Source organism: Sapajus apella, unplaced genomic scaffold (genome assembly GCF_009761245.1).
Source record: "Sapajus apella isolate SASKATOON/1434 unplaced genomic scaffold, GSC_monkey_1.0 scaffold35, whole genome shotgun sequence".
NCBI lineage: Eukaryota > Metazoa > Chordata > Mammalia > Primates > Cebidae > Sapajus > Sapajus apella.
Genome location: NW_022436975.1, coordinates 5,960,965 through 5,980,326, shown reverse-complemented (window position 1 = coordinate 5,980,326; position 19,362 = coordinate 5,960,965). Strand labels below are relative to the sequence as shown.

Below are 19,362 nucleotides of genomic sequence, written 5' to 3'. Positions count from 1 at the left end.
CATTTTATTTATTCACCGATCAGTTCATGGACTTCTGGGTTGTTTCTACCTTTTGGTTATTATGAGTATTACCAGTGATACTTATGGTACAAGTTGTTGTGTGGATATATGTTTTCATTTGTCTTGCTGGTAGATACTTGGTGTGAAGTTGCTGAGTCATGTGTTAACTCTGTGATTAACTATTTGAGGAACTACAAGACTGTTTTCCAAAGTGGCTACACAATTTCCTATTCTCACCAATGGTGAATGAGGGTTTTGATTTCTCTACGTCTTTGCCAACATTTGTTACAACCTGATCTTTTGATTCTAGCCACCTGAGTGTGCAGTGATAACCTCATTGTGGTATCTCTTTGTATTTCCTGATGACTAATAATGTCAAGCATTTTTTCATGTGCTTATTGGTCATCTGTATATCTTCTTTCGAGAAATATCTGTTCGGATACTTGGCTCATTTTTTAATTGGGTTGCCTTTTTATTACTTAGTTGTAAGGGTTCTTTATATATTCTGGATACAGGTCCCAGATCAGATAGGTGATTTGGAAATATTTTTAATAGAGACAGGTGTTCACCGTGTTAGCCATCTGACCTCAGGATCTACCCTCCTCAGCCTCCCAAAGTGTTGAGATTACAGGCATGAGCCACCTTGCCTGGCTTTTTCCCACTAAAAGAGGTAGGATCTAGCTCTGTTACCCAGGCTGGAGTGAAGTGATGTGATCATAGCTAACTGTAACATCAAACTCCTGGGCTCAAGAGATCCTCCCATCTCAGCCTCCTGACAGCTAGTTCTAGAGGCACACATCACCGTGCACCAGCTATTTTTTTTTGTTTGTTTGTTTTAATTTTTGTGGAGATGGGATGTCACTCTGTTGCCTAGGCTGGTGTCGAACTCTTGGCCTCAAAGCAGTCCTCCCGTCTCTGCCTTCCAAAATGCTAGTAGACATAAGCCACCATGCTTGGCTCAGTGCTGTTTTTAATTTGAAATTCCAATTGTTCATGGATAGCAGATGAGAAAACAGTTGACTCATATATTTACCTTGTATCCTGTGACTTTGCTGTAATTATTTCTTTTATTTCTTTTTGTCTTATTACACTTAATAATTAATTCCAATGTGATAGTGAATAGAGTGATGAGAGAGTACATCCTTGCCTTGCTCCTGATCTTAGGGAGGAAAACATCTAATTTCTCATTGTTCAATATGATGTTAACTATAGATTTCTTTTTTTTTTTTTTTTTTTGCACATCGTCTTTATCAAGTTGAGAATGTTTCCCTGTATTCCTAATTTGCTGAGAGTTTTTATCATGAATGTATGTTGAATTTGTCAAATAATTTTCCTGCATCTATTGATGTGATTTTTTTTCTTTAGCCTGTTGACGTGATGGGTTACATTTCTCAAATATTACACTGGCCTTGCATTCCTGGACTCAATCCTGTTTGGTCATATTTTATAATTTGTCTTACATGTTATTAGATTTGATTTGCTAATATTTTTGTTGAGGATTTTTGCATCTGTGTTTATGACAGATAGTGCTCTGTAATTATCCTTTCTTGTGATGTTTTTTTCTGATTTTTGGATTATGGTACTGTTGGTCTCATGAATGAGTTAAAGGGTGTTCCCTCTGCTTCTATTTTCTGGAAGAGACTATAAAGAATTGGTGTTGTTTCCCTCTTAAATGTTTGACATAGTTTACCAGTGAGAACTTGTGGGCCCGTTGCTTTCTGTTTTGTAAGGTTATTAATTACTCATTTCTTTAATAGATGTAGGCCTATTCAGATTATCCATTTCCCTTTAGGTGAGCACTGTGAAGGCCACCTACCTCCCATATGATTGGACTCCTTGAGATTTTTATTTCTCTAGCTAGTCCTTGTTCACTCTTTTTTTTTTTTTTTTTTTTTTTTTGGGACGGAGTTTCGCTCTCGTTACCCAGGCTGGAGTGCAATGGCGCGATCTCGGCTCACCGCAACCTCCGCCTCCTGGGTTCAGGCAATTCTCCTGCGTCAGCCTCCTGAGTAGCTGGGATTACAGGCACGCACCACCATGCCCAGCTAATTTTTTGTATTTTTAGTAGAGACGGGGTTTCACCATGTTGACCAGGATGGCCTCGATCTCTTGACCTCGTGATCCACCCGCCTTGGCCTCCCAAAGTGCTGGGATTACAGGCGTGAGCCACCGCGCCCGGCCTCCTTGTTCACTCTTTAGCAATTAGTCTGTTACCCTTTAAGTGTTTCTACCAGTTGATAGATCCATCAGTAGTTTCTGCTCCCAATAAGCTTTGATTCTCTGTCTCCCATTTTGCTAGTTTCCAGGCAGGTGGTTTGTCCTGGGACCTCAGTTCTGTCATGGATCAAAGAAGAGTTTTGCTCAGCTTTTTGTTTTTCCTGTTCTGAGGATTGGAGTGAAGACTTCCAAGCTCTTTACATGTTGTACCAGAAACTGGAAGTCTGCTCTTTTTTTTCCAAGATGATTTTGGCTATTCTGGGTTTCTTAACATTTCATATGAATTTTAGAATCATCTTGTTAAAATCTACAAAGAAGCCAGTCTGGACTCTAATAGGGATTCTGTTGAAGCTGTAAATCAGTTTGGGAAGTAATTTAGTATTCAGATCCATGAACTTGGGATGTTTTCTGATTTGTTTAGATCATATTTAATTTCTTTCAACAGTGTTTTATAGATTTCAGAATACAAGTTTTGCATGTCTTTTGTTAAATTTATTTCTAAATATTTTGTCCTTTTGATGCTGTTGTAAATGAAGTTGTTCTTTTCATTTTCAATTATTTATTGCAAGTTTATAGAAAAACAATTGTTTTTTAGCTTGACCTTATAGTCTTTGATCTTTCTGAGCTCTTTTTATTACTTTTAATATGTTTTTCTCTATTGGATTCCTTTGCATTTTCTGTCTACTGTTGGCCTTTGAACAATGCAGAAATTAGGGGTGCTGACCCTCCTCCCCCACAGTCAGAAAGCCACATATAACTTTTGGCTTCTCCAAAACTTAACTACTAATAACTTCCTGTTGACTAGAAGCCTTACTGGTAACAAACAATTGATAAACTCATGTTTTGAATGTTACATGTATTATATACTGTATTCTTACAATAAAGTAAACTAGAGAAAAATGTTATTAAGAAAATCATAAGGAAGAGAAGATGTATTTACTGTTCATTAAGTGGAAGTGGATCATGGTAAAGGTCTTCTTCCTCCTTGTCATTATGTTGAGTGGGCTGAGAAAGAGAAGATGTTGCTGTTGCTGTCTCAGGGGTGGCAAAGGTGTAAGAAAATCCATGTGTAAGTGTACCTGTGCAGTTCAGACCTGTGCTGTTCAATGGTCAACTGTACAAGATTATGTCCTCTGTGAATAGAGACTTTTACTTCTCACTTTTTCAAGCTGGGTGCCTTTTATTTTTGTTTTTTGCCCAGTTGCCCTGGCTAGAACCTCTCTCATGCAAATATCTTTATGAATTATCCGTTATATTCCATCATCTATTTGTCTGTTCTTACTCCAATACTATTTTATATTAATTGCCGTTCATTATTTTCAGTCTTGATGTCTGATAGTATCAGCATTCCTGTTCTTCCAAGGTGTCTTGCTGGTTTTTGGACTCCTGCGTTTCTGTATGCATTTTAGAATCAGCTTGTGAAGCAAACAGTTTGAGTGGTATTTTGGTTGGGATTGAAGGCATAGTTCATTCGAGGGGGAATTGATATTTTTTTCATTTGGAAGGAGGGTCCTCCAATCCATGAACATAGTGGTATATCCATTTATGTAGGATTTCCTTTGGGTAATGTTATGCTCTTGTCCGTCTTTTATTAAATTTATTCCTATGTGTGTGATTTATTATATTTATTTTTAGTTTTCCTATAGATCATGCATTATAATTTTTCACCTTCTACTTCAGTTTCAGTGAAACTTTGTGTGATGATAGAAGTGGTTTATATCTGTGCTGCTCAGTACAATAGTGTATCACGAAAGAGCACTTGAAATGTTGGTAACTGAGAAACTAAATTTTAAGTTTAAATTTTAATCAGTTTAACTTAAAAAATACACATGTGGCTAGTGGTTGTCCTATCAGGCAGCACAGTTTGAGTCTGGTATCAAAAAATACTGGTATAAACAGTTCTGTGTTGTAAATTAGGTTGCTTCTTGGCTTACCTTTCTGCCAGCTTGGTGTTTGGTTTTCTCATGTTTAACATTTATCCTGACTTCCCACTTCAATATTTTATTGTTTTTGTTTCATTTCCATTTTGTTCTTCCTTAGAGATTTATACTTTTAAGAAATTCTCTTACTGTCATTTAAATGAGGCATCCAGATGTAGCATTTTTAGGTCCACCTATCTCTGTTGTTTAGACTCCATTTTCTGTGTATTACCGAAAACAGTACATTATTCTTGTTTAAACAAAGTGTGACAAATTAAAGTGAGTGGTTTATAGATGTCAGCAGAACTGACAGAATAGGAACTGGGCAAGAGTGGATTAGTTTTTCATTGTTACCTTTTGACTTTGAGTTTTAACAAAAAGAGCTTGGATAATTTTTAAATCTAGTTCTTAGAAAACTTGAATATAATGGAGGGGAATGTTTTACAAATTATTACAAAAGTATTATGTATATATTATGATACATTTAAGCCTTTTTAAAAAGGTACATTCTATTTTCTGGTGTTAGGTTTTCATTTTTATAGCTTCTTCAGATTACTCCCTTTGCTTTTGTATGACACTGTGATTTTTCTGAATAACAAGAAACAATGGTATAGGTATTTTTCTTTTACGTTTATATGATGAAGAGAAATTTGAAATTATTGTTCGTCTTTAGTTTTTTTTTTTTTCTTCTTCTTCTTCTTCTTTTTTTTTTTTTTTTTTTTTTGAGACAGAGTCTTGCTCTGTCACCCAGGCTGGAGTGCAGTGGCATGTGTGATCTTGGCTCACTGCAACCTCCACCTCCTGGATTTGAGCAATTCTCCTGCTTCAGCCTCCCCAGCAGCTGGGACTACAGGCACATGTCACCATACCCAGCTAATTTTTTGTATTTTTATTAGAGATGGTTTCATCATATTGGCCAGGCTAGTCTCGAACTCCTGACTTTGTGATCTGTCCACCTCGGCCTTCCAAAGTGCTGGGATTACAGGTGTGAGCCACTGTGTCCAGACTTGTCTTTCGTTTTTATTCTTGTTAATGGAAAAACCAAACTCTATAAAATATCTTTAAAAGGTTTCTTCTGAGCCAATATGAGTAGCCACCATCTTGGGAAAAACAGTCTTAAGGAGGCCTGAGAAAAGGGTACCTGATTTCTGTTTTATACTAATGGTGGCCAGTTGTGCCTAAACTCCAAAAGAGAAGGCACAACTGGCCACCGTTAGTATAAAATGAGTTGTGTCTGACCCCTTTTCCCATCATAGACGGAAACTCAGTTTGAGGTTTCTCTGGGGTCCCGTGGGCCAAGAAGGAAGTCTGTTCTGTCAGCGGGGATGTTGTCAGTGGTGAATCTGTGTGGATCTCCAGCAACTCAATCCTCGCCTCCTTGGAGGAAATAGCTCTGCTGAGGGGCAGAAGTAGATTGAAGGCAGAGTGAGAGACCAAGGCAAGTTTGAGAGAAGGAGTGAAGGCTTATTAAAAATAAGAGCGGGAGTGAAAGGAAGTCTTATTAAAAATAAGAGCAGGAGTGAAGGCTTATTAAAAATAAGAGCAGGAATGAAATGGAAGAGGGCCAAGTGGGTGACTTGGGAGATCCAAGTGCCCCGTTCTGCCCTTGACTTGGGGTTTTGTACATTGGCATGGTTCCGGGGTTTCTGTTTCTCCTCCCTAGATTTTTCCCTTGGGCTGGGCTGTCTGCATGTTCAGTGGCTTGCCAGCACTTTGGAGGGGGCCATATGCACAGTATGTTTACTGAAGTTGTGTACGTGCTCACTTGAGGCATTTTTCCGTTTCCAGTTGAGCATTCCTAGAGGAAAGTCATATACCGGTTAAACTCTGCCATTTTGCACCTTAGTGAACATGCTTTAGCCGGCCCACCCCACTCCTGAGATACTGTTGGGAAGCTGCCGATCACCAGCTTCAGGTGTTTTCTGTTTGTTGGGAGACATCTTCCCCTGGCGCCTTAATCCTTTAAGTCCACAGGGATTGGCAAGGTGAGTCGGTAAGGGCCCAGGAAATAAACATTTTAGACTTTTTGAACCATTTTGTTTCTGTCCCAAATTGCTTGACTTTGCCATTGCACTGCCAGCTATGGACAAAAAGTAAACTAATGAGCCTGTGTTCCAGTAAAGCATTTACAGAAACAGGTGGCATCGAGGTTTGGACTTGAGCTGTTATTTCCTTACTTCTGGTTTGATGTATTCAGAATGTCAGCCTTAAATAACGAAATTCAGAGAATAAAATTAAATACAGAGATTGTTCGCGCTCAAAGCTTGAGGATGGCTACCTGGGAGCATAGATTCAGGTTGCCTTGAGTGTACATATACTCCAGTTAGTAGCAGTTACAAGTGGGCTTTTAAGAGAAAAAGAAGAGGCAGTCCCTAAGTCATTTGCCAAGAATTTACATTAAAATGACATGCCCAACAGCTGTTGGGTAGCTGTTCATTGTTCTTTGTATCACAAATTCCAGGAACATGAGGGTAATGAGTGGGATAGTCAGGGACAAATGCCTTTTGTCCTTAGTGTGGACAAATGCCCACACTCTTATCTCTGGGTGTGATAAGTTTTATATATTTCACATAGCTCTGATGGCTCTGAGCTATTTTTCTTTTTTTGAGAACAAATGTTATATTTTAAAGAATTTTTATTAATGTAATTTGCATATAATTTCATAAAAATTCTTATTTAAATTATCAAAATAAACAGAAGTGATTTTTTTGAAACTATCAGTGTTTCAGTTTAACTAAATTTAACTTAATTTTAGAATAATTTGCAAGTTATCCTTTTAAAAACATACATAGTTTGAAATGTTAAAAAAAAATACAGATACATACAGGAAAAACTGAATGTATGTCTTGTTTCATCTTAAAGGCAGAGAGAACTAAAGTAGAAAGGTTTCTTCACTGCCGTTCAATCTCAACTCCTCCCGAGAAGGAATAGGGTCAGCAGGCCTTAGTCTCTGGTGTTCTTTCGGTGTCTAGACATACCTTACCTACATCTTCATACACCATTACTTGCACACGTCGTCAGACTAAATGTATTAGTCTGTGACCTATTTTTACCTTCTAAGGCTTGAAGTCATTTAACATGGCTGTCTTAATATGTATTAAAATGGCAGGTGGTGATTAGTACTGGGAAGAAAAGTAGAATAGGAAAAGAATGATGGGGACGACACTGCCTTGGGGTGATCCTGGGCTCTTATGCAAGAGACGACATTTGAGCTGAAAACTGAATATTGTCTCAGTGTACTAGTGGGTTCAGTTTGCTAATCTGTTAAGGTTTTTATGTGTCTTTCTGAGTTACTGGACTATTAGAAAGAGCTGTTTGGTCTTCTAACAGACCGTTTAAAAAATATTCATTCTGACTGGTTATCACAGTTTTGCTCTGCTTTTAGAACGAATTGAGAAGTTTTCCGTCTATTTCTAGGCCCTTGAGTATTAAAATAACAGAGGCACAGCCTATTCCTTGAATGATCTCTGCTTGCACGCATGAGGAAGGTAGTCCTTTCCAAGCTCCTTGGATTCTGAGCAGCGCTATCTCTCTTCCCTTTCACTTCCAAGGGCACATGCACATCTTGGGTAGCTGCACCCACTCCCTGGTGGTCCTTGAGATGGGCGGCAGAAGCTGGGGCAGGGGAACCTTCTTTGCTGCTGGTTCCTGGCTCCTTTTCTCAGAAGTACCCGTCAGGCTCCAATAGCAATTTATTCTATGTGGTTGCATTGGAGAAAGTACCAGAAGGGCAAGGTGACAGGATGGTGGATTTGGGCTGCCATCTTCTAAGAAACATTCCCTTGCTGTTATGGGCTTTATTATTTAGAAAGCGTATGTTCCAGTCTTCTGTTAGAGCTGGGGCAAGAGAGAGGGGAAGACACGTGTGCTTAGTGCCCAGTCCACCCTCTTATCATCGAGCACCAAAAGTCACTTGTCCCAGTACTGCCATTAGGTCCTCGGGTTTACAAATGGCTTATTAAAAATATATAATTAGCAAAGATCTATTGTAGTTTGTATTTTAACTTTTATTCATGTTCTAGTTTTTTTGAGGGGGAAACACTATTTTTTGGATAAAAAGTTTTTTATCCCTGATATTTTGGAAATTGTGCATGGTCTACATTGTGAATGTGAAAGAAACTTGTTATATATGTATAAAGGTTTGAAAACTGCAAGCTAGGGCCAGTTGTGGTGGCTCACACCTGTAATCCCAGCACTTTGGGAGGCTGAGGTGGTCAAGAGATTGAGACCATCCTGGGTAACACGGTGAAACCCCACCTCTACTAAAAATACAAAAAAATGTTAGCTGGGCATGGTTGCATGTGCCTGTAGTCCCAGCTACTCAGGAAACTGAGGCAGGAGAATTGCTTGAACCTGGGAGACAAACTTGCAGTGAGCCAAGATCGTGCCACTGCTCTCCAGCCTGGGCAACAGACTGAGACTTTTTCTCACAGGAGAAAAAAAAAAAAAAAAAAAAAAAAAAACTGCAAACTTCTGTGTAATAGTGGAATCCTTAGAAGAATATTAATATATTAATGTCTGTTTTCAGGAAGATATCTACATTATACCTGTGCTCTGTTGTGCGCTATATAAAAATTAGAACTTGATCTCTCTTTGGATAAAATTTATTTCAGAATCTTGACAAAACTTTTGGAGGTATCAGATGATCCCCAAGTCTTAGCTGTTGCTGCTCATGATGTTGGAGAATATGTGCGGCATTATCCACGAGGCAAACGGTAAGAGAAAGCCATTCATTTCGTCTGGTTTCTTGAAACCTTCAATGTAGAGTCCTAAATAATGTACTTATCCAAAATGGAGTAGGTTAGCAAAGGAGCTAACAGACACCGATGCAGAGTCATGCAGTGGGTAAGTGCGCAGACCGAACTTGCCTGCGTGGTCTTCAGATCCCAGCTCGCCCACCTAGTACCTGTGAGATTGGGGAAGTCCCTTAACCTCTCTGTTCCTTGGTTTCCTCCTCTGTGAATAAGAGGAGTGAGTGAGTTAATACTCATTAATAGTAATATAAAACACTTAAAGTCATGCTCACTACATAGTAAGCACTCTTTAAGTGTTTGTTGAAGCAAGTAAATCAGCAGCAGTTCAATTGTCAAGTAAAGTTGTCTGCTACTTCAAGCAATAGCAGTTCTACACTTTTTGATATCATGGGATTTTTCACCTTGAATTTTGCTTCTCTAAGAACATATGTTTGTTATTAACTTCGTGGTGGACTTTTTTTCTTTTTACAAGCTTCTCAGGAATGAAGTGTCGAAATGTTGTCTCTGGCAGAGGTTTCGACCTTTTCCCCATCTCAAACAACATTTGTCAGTTGACAGAATTTTATAACAGAAATATTCTGGAGACTACAAGTAAATGTTTTGCTGGTCCATTGATATATTTTTAGATACAGGAAGTACTCTCTTAACATCTTCCATAGGTTCTTGGAAACAGACTTTAAGTGACAGCAGATTCTCGAGAAATGTCCTTTGCTTGTTTTATTTCATTTCACTTGAAGTCAGTTTCCAAGAACCTATTGATGTTAAGTGAGGATTTGCTATACGGAAATTGTATTTCCTATCCATGCTTTTCTTTGATCGCTGTCAGGGGTGTCTCAGTATGCAGGTTTACATCTACTTCTTAATGTGGAGCCCTTTTCACTCTTGTTTTACATGTGTGTTATTTTCATGATGGTTTTTGTAGTTCAAAGAAACACTTTTGATCCAATTACTTGTTTTTGTAAGTTTGGGTGCAGAGCATAACATGACAGTTAATTGTCCCCCAGTTGCAAATTTAATAATTTATTATCAATAAATCCAAATAACACAAAAATAAATGAACTTATGTTATTAACTGTACTGACCAATTGAGTACTTTTAACGGACTTGTAAACTTTAAGATGGTAACATTCTGAGAATCAAACACAGTTGAGCATTAATCTTGCTTTTCAAATATACACGATATACGGGAACACCACTGTTCCATTGCTTTTTCTTCAGGAGGCACAAACCACCTGTGGCCCCGATAGAAGGCGAGAAGTCACACCGTGATGATTAATGCCCAGCATTCATCCTTAGGGAATGTGCCCCCTTTGCATGTATGATTTAATAGCACAAGACTGGTGTAATGAACATTGTTTCAACAATTAAAATATTGTGACATTGGGAAAGCCATATCAAACTCTCTTACAGGGCTTGTACAGCTACACTTTTTTTTTTTTTTTTTTTTTTTTAAAGGAGTCTGGCATCTAAACCACCTTCCTGTGTTCCAGGAATTCCCCATTTTACAAGGCATGTGATCTCTCCTGTTGCAGAAGATTAAAACGACAGAAATTCACTTTGCTGTCCTCTCTTACATTTAGCCACATGCCCATGGCCTGAAAGCTCAGTTGTAAGCCAATATAGCTACCCCAGACCTCCAGCAGAAACAAAAGATAGACGGGAAGTGGGGATAGCCAGCTCCACGAGGAGGGGAAGAGGTGGCAGCTCCAGGTGGCTGGGTGTGAACAAAGTAAGCTGTGGGGTCAAGGGCTGAGCTGAAACAGCACCCTCACTGGACTACATGATTTTGATGGTGATTCAGCCTGGCGAGCCTTCAACTACAATTGTCCAGCCTTCCAAGCCCTATACAGTTAGCTTTCAATAAACTATTTTGCTGCAGAATTATCAGGCAGGGCAAAGTTTTTGTTACTTTGTAACCTAACATATTGACTGATATTCTCTGTTTAATCTGACAAAACACTGTGTTGCCTTTCAATCCAAATACAAATGTCCAATTTTCTGTGTTCCCACAGGATTCTGAATATATTAATGCTTCTATTATGTAACATTTTTCATTTTGTAGAATGACAATGTGATGATGTCTCTTTCACCTCACTAGACTGTGAACTTCTCAGAAGAGCCACCTGTATTTGTCTAGACAGTGTTCACCACACAGTAGGGTATATTTATTGAGGGAAAAAACTACCAAAAGAATTATGCTTGTTCTCTTAAAATACAGACTTTTCTATCTGGTAAATATCTCTATGTTCCTTTGTACAAAGCCTAGCACAGCACATACAAATACAAATTAAATTGTTTGATAGTGGCACAAACATTTTATGGATTTTTATTTTTTAATTTATAGTCATCATGAAAAGTAACAAATGCTTATTATAGAAAACTTGAAAAATACAGAAAAGAATAGTGAAGAAAAAATACACCCTTAATACTACAAAGTATGAGATAAAAATCATTTTTTGGTTTTTTTTTTCCCATGCCTATATAGTATGTGTTTTTTCTTCAGAAACTGATGTGACATCTATTTTATTTCCTGCATTTCCTCATTTATCATGGATATTTTCCATCTACAAAGTTTTAAAAATATGGTTTAATGCTATGTATAGGTACACATGTTCTGGTTTACTCAACTCTTACTACTGGGCATGTAATTTGTTTCTAAATTTTCATTATTATAAAAACAGACTTAACATCTGCATAAACATTTCTGGTTATTTTCTTTATTGGCTCCTTCAAATAGATTTAGTGAGATGATATGAATACTTTTGAGCCAGAAAGATTCTTTTCACACCTTTTTTCAAGCATTCATGATATTGGGCATTTGTATTATCTGAAAATAATTGGTACTTCAAGTGCATCTGAAATTGAGAAGATGAGAAATGTCCCTTTATTGCAATAGCAGTGTGAGTTTCAGTGGGGTGAGATCATCCACTTGGTATGAGACCTGCCGGGCTCTGGGGTAGAGAGCAATAAAATGTCGTTTACTAAATGTGTAATAAATAAATATAGTAATATCAATCATTAAAAGCTCTTCAAAATTTTATTGGCTGGTGGTAATAAGGAACAAGGGTTTAGAATGTCAAAAACACTGCTTTTGCTAAGCAGTGTATTTGTTGTGAGAATTATATGAGATGAAAAATACGAACATTCAGCACAGTGCCCAGCGTGGGGGAAAGTGCTTACATTTGATATTACTATAAATGGTGTGTGAGCTCTATGTTTTTAATCTGCCCTATTTTGCTCACCACATGGCAGTTTTCTGAGATTGTATTTTGATCCTGATTATTCGCGGATTCCAGATTTGTAAATTTTCCCACCTAAAAAGGTTTATTTTCAACACCTGTATCAATGCTGGAGGTGCTTTTGCAGTTATCCATAAAGTGGTGAATTATTTGAGTCACTAATGGACACGTTTCCAGCTGTGGAGGAACAAGGCAGCATGCTAGTGTCCTGTGTTCTCTCTCATTCTAGAAACAAGCGTCCTTCACGCAATCTGCTTAGTGCCACTTTTTTTTTTTTGCATTTTTGTGGTGTTTTGTGTGCATGTATGGTGATTTTGCTGTTTAAAATGGCCCGCAAACCTACTGCTGGAGTGCTGTAATGTTCCTAAGTGCCAGAAGGCTGTTATATGCCTATGGAGAAAACTCGTGTGTCAGAGAAGCTTCCTTCAGGTAGGAGCAGTGGTGCTGTTGGCTGCTAGCTGAGGCCTCAGAGGCAGTCCAGAGAACAAGGGGCCTGTGACCGTGCTCTGTGAAGCTCAGTGGGGTTCCAAAGCCGACTGTGGAAGGATCTTGTCAGCTATTTTAAGGGTTTGGTCCTTTTGTTTTATTTATATTTATATTTTTTAGAAACGGGCTCACCCTGTTGGTCCAGCTGGAGTGCAGGGGTGTGATCATAGCTCACTGTATCCTTGAACTGGCCTCAAGTGATCCTCCTGTCTTAGCCTCTCAAGTAGCTGGGGTTCTACAGGTGCGCGTCACCATGGCTGGCTAATTTTTTATTTTAATTTTTTTATGGAAACAGCATCTCACTGTGTTGCCCAGGCTGGTCTCGAACTCCTGGGCTCAAGCAGTTGTCCTAGCTTGGTCTCCCAAAGTACTAGGATTTATAGGCATGAGCTGCCATGCCTGGCCTGAATCCCTTTGTTAAGGCAAGTAGAAGCTGCTGAATTGTTTTAAGTAGTAAAAATGAGATGCAGAGTTTTTTGCCAAGATCCCTTTGACTACAGTGAGAGTAGGAGGCAGGAAAGCAGCCCTGTATCATCATCATCATCATCATCATCATCATCATCATCATCATCATCATCGCAGCAGAGCTGGGCTCAGTGTCCTGCAGGGACATAGGCTTTATGGCCTTCAGTCATCACAGCAATGCTGTAAAGATGTTCTTCTCCTCACTATTTGTCAGGGAGGAATTTACCAGGTAAACGACTTGTCTAATTAACATGTTTGATGAATGGCTGAGCTGATATGTTAGATAATGTTTTAAAGTACAGTGCCTGGCTTGCAGTAAGCGCTCAGTTAATGTTTGATTTTACTTACATTATATTCTTTTTTCCCCCTCAGTTCAATATATATTTTAAAAAACTAGGCTTTAAAGAATAAAATATGAAAAGGCATGCAGGTAAAAGCTTCCCTCTCACTCTGACCCCTATCTACTTAGTTCTTCCTAACCCAGAAACCTTACTGATCTGTTAGATTGTCTTAAACCACCAACCACCATACTGCATTCAGGCATCACTTGCCACTGACTACGTAGTAGGTATCCTCCACTAGACAGGACTGGTGGCTGAAGAATGGGCAGGGCAGTCCACACTGTTGTGTGGGAGTTGAGACTCCACAGCTCTGTAACCACACCTTTGCAGAGGAACGGAGGACCTGTTTCTGTGCATGAAGAAATAGCCCCTTTCACTTTGTTTATGTATGTAATAAGTGAATTTTCAGGGTGTCAGAAGTGTGGTGCTAGAAAGCAGTGTCAGTTGTCAGTCATCTCGGTGCCCTGGAAGATATGCATGTCCTCCTCTGTCTCATGCCCAGGTCACATGGCATATCGCATTGTTGTGAGAAAGGGGTGGATATCTTACAATCAATGGTCTTTTCCAGGAAATTAGCACGGGTGCTCTTTAACCCTCTGTTCCCTGCTGTCTACATCTAAGCCCGTTTGTGTCACACAGTACAGTCACTGGTAGGCTTGATATAGATTGTATGTTATAAAAATTAGATGGTATTCAATACTGATATTAAGCAAGCAAGAGATGCTAATAATAAAGATGTTAATACTCAACCACTTAGAAAACCATCTAAAATACTAGTGACTGGGTGGGGTCTAGGCAGATGATACTTTTCTGAATTAGAGATGAGAAATGAGAAGAACTGTTGAATTTATGATTAGGAATTCAAAAGAGAAAATATTTGAATACTGTAAATGTGTGGCTCAGAAAGACACATGTTTGGTTTATTTACGTAGATTGTTACTTTCCTTTTTAGCGTTTTGGCATTTGAACTGCCTGTTTACAGACTGAATTTGAGAGTAATTGCATCTCTCACTACATCTCTGTTGTTTGCAGGGTCATCGAGCAGCTCGGTGGGAAGCAGCTGGTCATGAACCACATGCATCACGAAGACCAGCAGGTCCGCTATAATGCTCTGCTGGCCGTGCAGAAGCTCATGGTGCACAACTGGTATGCCCTGACTTTTTCTCACACTCGTGCATCAGTCTGAAGACTCTCACTCGCCATTCTAAAAGTTCTTATGTAAAAATCAGTGATTTTGATGAAAAATTCAGAAATATATTTTAGTAATTCAGAGCAATGACACAATAGTTTTAAAAAGACAAACTGCACAAAGGGTCTCAAGGCATGTATATTCAAAATGATAATTTCAAAAACAACTCCAGAAGTAGCTTAAAGGACCCTGTGAAATACGTCAGTCAGTCCTTTTTGGAGTTGAATGTGTTTGTACTGCTTATTCCTTGAGAAATGCCACAATTTTGCAAGGCTTAACTATTCAGCTTATGGTAACCTGAGTGAATTTTACCAATCCACATAAAAACATTAAAAGCTGATTTAATCAACTCAGATTCAGCTCTCACATTTCATTCGCTATAGTTTTTGCTTTTGAAGTAACTAAACTTGTGCTTCTTTGTTGTCTTTTTATTTTTAAAATAAAAACTATTGACTTTTGTACCCACTTAAAACAAGATGAAACGTAACTACTTAGACATAATGGTGAGCCCTTTGTGTACATAAAGAAGAGGCGAAGACTCTCCTTGGCATAGCTGCTTTTAGCTATAGGTTGGGTGTTCACTGCCTTCAACACTATCCTAAACAGTTCAGATGCCTCTCCCTTCCCCACCCTCTGGAAGGATGCTCTGTTTTGGACTGTTTTTGTTAAGGCGTCAGGAACAAATATACATTGCTTGTAACTTACATAATGCTACCAGCACTTCCGAAGGAGAGGATTAGTGATTCACTAGCATGGGTGTGTTTGAAGTTGCAGGCAAATGCAGTATAGGAGAATATCCTGGAGTGCTGCTGTGGTATCATGTGTTAAATATTATGTTCCTGCCACTTAAGCACTTTTCTTATAAATAATAATGGCTATGTAAATTCTTACAACTGCTTTTTGAGCACTTGCTTTGTACCCTGATAAGTCAAGTGTACAGTTTTGTACCCTGATAAGTTAAATGATACGTTAGGTATGATGGAAGTGGGTGCAACTTTACATAGGATTATTAGAAAAGGCCTCCCTGAGTAGGTCATACAGCTCAGTTGACAATTATGATAAGGAACCACCATACAGCTCAGTTACTGGGGTGAATAAGCATTTGAGGTAGAGGAAATGAGAGATGAAAAGGCTGTAAGCACTAACGAACTTGGCTTGTTTAAAGCAGTGTACAGGGACTTATGTGGTTGTGACAGTCAGGGATGGAGGTGTCTGATTATGGAGGGGACTTGCTTGTGTAGGGCCTTGTAGGCTATCATTTGACTCCTGTAAGATGAGTTGAAAACCATTGCAAGGATATTAAATAGGGGAATGACAGGATGTGGTTTATGTTTTAAAATGGTCACTTAGGTTACTCCCTGGAGAATGGATTGTTCCTTCAAGGGTAAGTGAGAAAGCATGAAGAGCATTTTAGCTGATTCTCATGGTAGTCTAGGGCTGAGATAGTTAGTGGCTTGGCCTAGGTGATAAACATTGAGATAAGAAGTAGATGGACTTGGGGTAGATTCAGAGCTAGCAGAGTTGGCAGCCCTTGATGGGCTGAAAATGTTTTTACTTTTTACTGTAATTTCGGTACAAGAAGAATGGGATCAAAACAGAAGGTAAAAACCCCAGAATGGTTTTAGCAGGAGGAAAAACTTCGTCTGTCAGTAAAACATAGAATATACCACTGGATTTCTCTCTTTACTTCACTTTACCCCGAGCTAGATTTTTCAACATAAATCAATTATTTAGCAATTCCTGTCTTATGGTTTGTTTATATCTCTTTCAGAAAATTAAAGGATGTTGGCAATTAATAGAATTTGAGGCCATTGCAACCAACGAGCTTATAGTTGCCAGCTGTTTTTTCTAAAGTTTCTGTGAAAGCCGTTGTGTTGAAATTGGGGATATTGAAATATAATTATTTATCAGTTTATCTGTCTTGAAGTCTTCCTTGTTGGGTTTAGTGGTTTTCTTGTTTTTTTTTTATTTTAAAAAATGTATATTCCTAATATGAAAGGCAAGATACATATGAAATAGGATGCTGACCTTTTCCCTTTCGCAGTGGAGGAAATTTTTTGGTTGAGAATTTTTGTTGTTCAGATGATCATGTATTGAAGATGAAATATTTAAAATTTGACTTTTTCTTGAATTTATGAACTTGAGTTAGTCTCATAGTCCATTTCTCCATGTAGAAGAGGATTCTGTATTCTGTCTTTACGGGGAAATACTGGTTTATTTGCTCTTTATCATTGACTTAACTGATGACAGAATATTTTTTTTCCTCTCTCTAATTATATGCCAAATTTTAAAAATTTTAATGTTTTAACTATGATAAAGCTCCTTTGCATTTAATGGAGAAACTTACTGTTAGTATTTTCCCACACTTCCTTCATAGAGAAATTTTCATATGAAGGAAGATTAAAATTCACCTGTGATCTCAGTATTTGGTTGTGACTTATAAATTTCTGTGCCAGAGAATGAAATTTGCTCAAGAACAATTTATTACAATACCAGTTTAATATGATATTAAATAGAATACCATTTAGAAAATAATCTTTTGCAAAGTATATTCTGAAATGTAAAAGAGATTTGGATCAATACCTTTTTTCAGGTAACCTAGTTGTCTATACTAAACTATACCCATAAAGACCACCTTTCTACTTGCCTAAAATAGGGGCTTTTTAACCTAAAATATGCTACTGGTGTCCTAAAGATGTTTATTGATTGAATCTTAGAAATTTCTCTGAAGTGTTTTCTCTCATACCAAGTGAAAACTTGACAATACAGTAGAGTTTTTGTTTTAGCATTGGCTTGATTTAAATGGAAACGAGTTATTATAAATGGTGTGTTTCAGCCCTCCATGAGTGAAGTAATTATTTGAACATAATTAAGATGCAAGCACGGATGAACGCCTGAAGGTCTGTGTGACAGGCAGCAGCAGCAGCACTTTGCCTGCGTCACTGGGCTTTTCTGCCTTAAAAGATTTTTAGGTTTTCGGTATTGCATTATTGCCGAAGTTTTTGTTTATCAGCATAAATTATAACTTTGGATATAGTAAAGTTAACATTTATTACTTTCTGCTGTGAATTAAAAAATTTTAAGTATAATTTCAAAATTACATTTTAAATGTAATTTATATTACTTATGAAATCATGGAACTGGATCAGATATGGATTTTGATTTTGAATCTGTTGTAAGGAGTTAAATATTAAGTTTCTTGATAATGTAGACATGAATTTGAGTTTATATCACATGGAGTATATAGTGTTATATAATTGGAAAATAATTATTTTTATGATTGATTTCAAAACCATTTCCTTGAATTGTAGGTCTTAGAATACCAGTGTTTCTCTCCTTCCACATCACATCTGTATTTCATGCAGTAATGGATTATGAGTAACCCTGACTGTCAGTGGGTGAGGAATAATGGGGAGGAATAGAGTTGCTGGGGAAGGAGAGGACAGTGGCACCCACTGGGTCCCCTCACCTGGGAGGCCTGAGCAGGCCAGTCCTACTCGTGGGCCTCCCTGCCAGTGACAGGTGTGGGTCTCATCTTTTTGTGCCCACCATGGCATTCCTGGTGCGTCCCTTGTTCTTTTGTGGAGTGCTGGATTTTTATATTCATAAACTTGGCAGAATATATAAACAGTGACAACTTAGAGAACTTGTGTATGTACACCTAGTTAATCCATTTAACATCATAAAATATCATTTTTCTCCCACAGAATGATTTTAAATGTAATCAGCCTCTAATTCAGAAGCAACAATATGTGCGTATGGACAGCTCAGGACTTCAGGAAAGAAACACTGACTTTTGTAGGTAGAGGATCTCGTGTAGAATTTTCTATATGTATCTCTAGATTCTTATTCAACCCTTTCTTAAGCAGAATAAATTATAAGAGTGTTACCATCTCTAGATTTTTTTTTTTTTTGCTTAAATAAATAAATAATAATAGAAAAACTCAGCAGGCCAAGGATGTGTGTGGTACTGCTTAGTTCTCTGGTGTTTTTATCTGCTTTGGATGTTCTAGTTATTCTGTAAGTGCAGAGCCATAAATACAGTGACTAAAAGTAACTAGTTCATAAGTAAGAAAAAAAAAAAACCCTTATGTGTTTAGCTAACTTTTAGGGTAATAATCAAGTTACCAAACATTCCAAATGATTTTCAATAAACATTTCTAGATTTAACATTTTCCAGAATTAATTTAGAAATTAATTTCTAATTTCTAAATTAGAATACCGATTTCTAAATTAATTCTCCTTCTGGGTCTCTGGAATTTTCTGTGTGCCTGAAATTTTTTGGGTACCCGGTCTCTTTCTGGGTACCTGGAATTCTCCACATTATTATGACGTTCTTAGTGGAGGAACATTTGAAAATGTCTCTAATGTCATATGTTTTGTGTATTTGAAAAAAAACAAATATAACTGGATTTTTTAAAATACGAAAACCAATTCCAGGTAAAGACGAATTCTTTACAGCTGTTATTTCACTATCAACTGAGTAATTCAGTCTCCCAATCGAAGGTTGCTTGCTGTTTCTTTGTAAGTTAGAATGTTTCCTAAGACTGTATTAACTTTAACTTTTCTGGACACTGTGTACCACTGAATTACAGTTGATTTGGAAGTGCCAGCATAATATAAATCTCAGATTGTTGCAAAGTATCAGTGTAAATAAAAATTCGGAAGAGTTGGAAAAGGAGCATTTTGACAGTGAAGAAAATAAAACCGCTGATGGTTAATATAGTCTATGCACTTTGTAATTAAACAAAA

At 37.8% G+C, this 19,362-nt stretch overlaps 1 protein-coding gene across 3 annotated transcripts in view; it reads left to right on the top strand.

Annotated features, from left to right (window-relative positions):
- The window catches only part of ATP6V1H (ATPase H+ transporting V1 subunit H), a 95,809-nt gene that overhangs the window by 62,653 nt on the left and 13,794 nt on the right, over positions 1-19,362 (top strand). For all 3 annotated transcript variants that reach the window (XM_032296082.1, XM_032296081.1, XM_032296083.1), the window contains 2 exons: positions 8,750-8,851; positions 14,454-14,567. In XM_032296082.1, the coding sequence (XP_032151973.1) occupies positions 8,750-8,851; positions 14,454-14,567 (216 nt within the window). The remainder of the gene's footprint in view (positions 1-8,749; positions 8,852-14,453; positions 14,568-19,362) is intronic.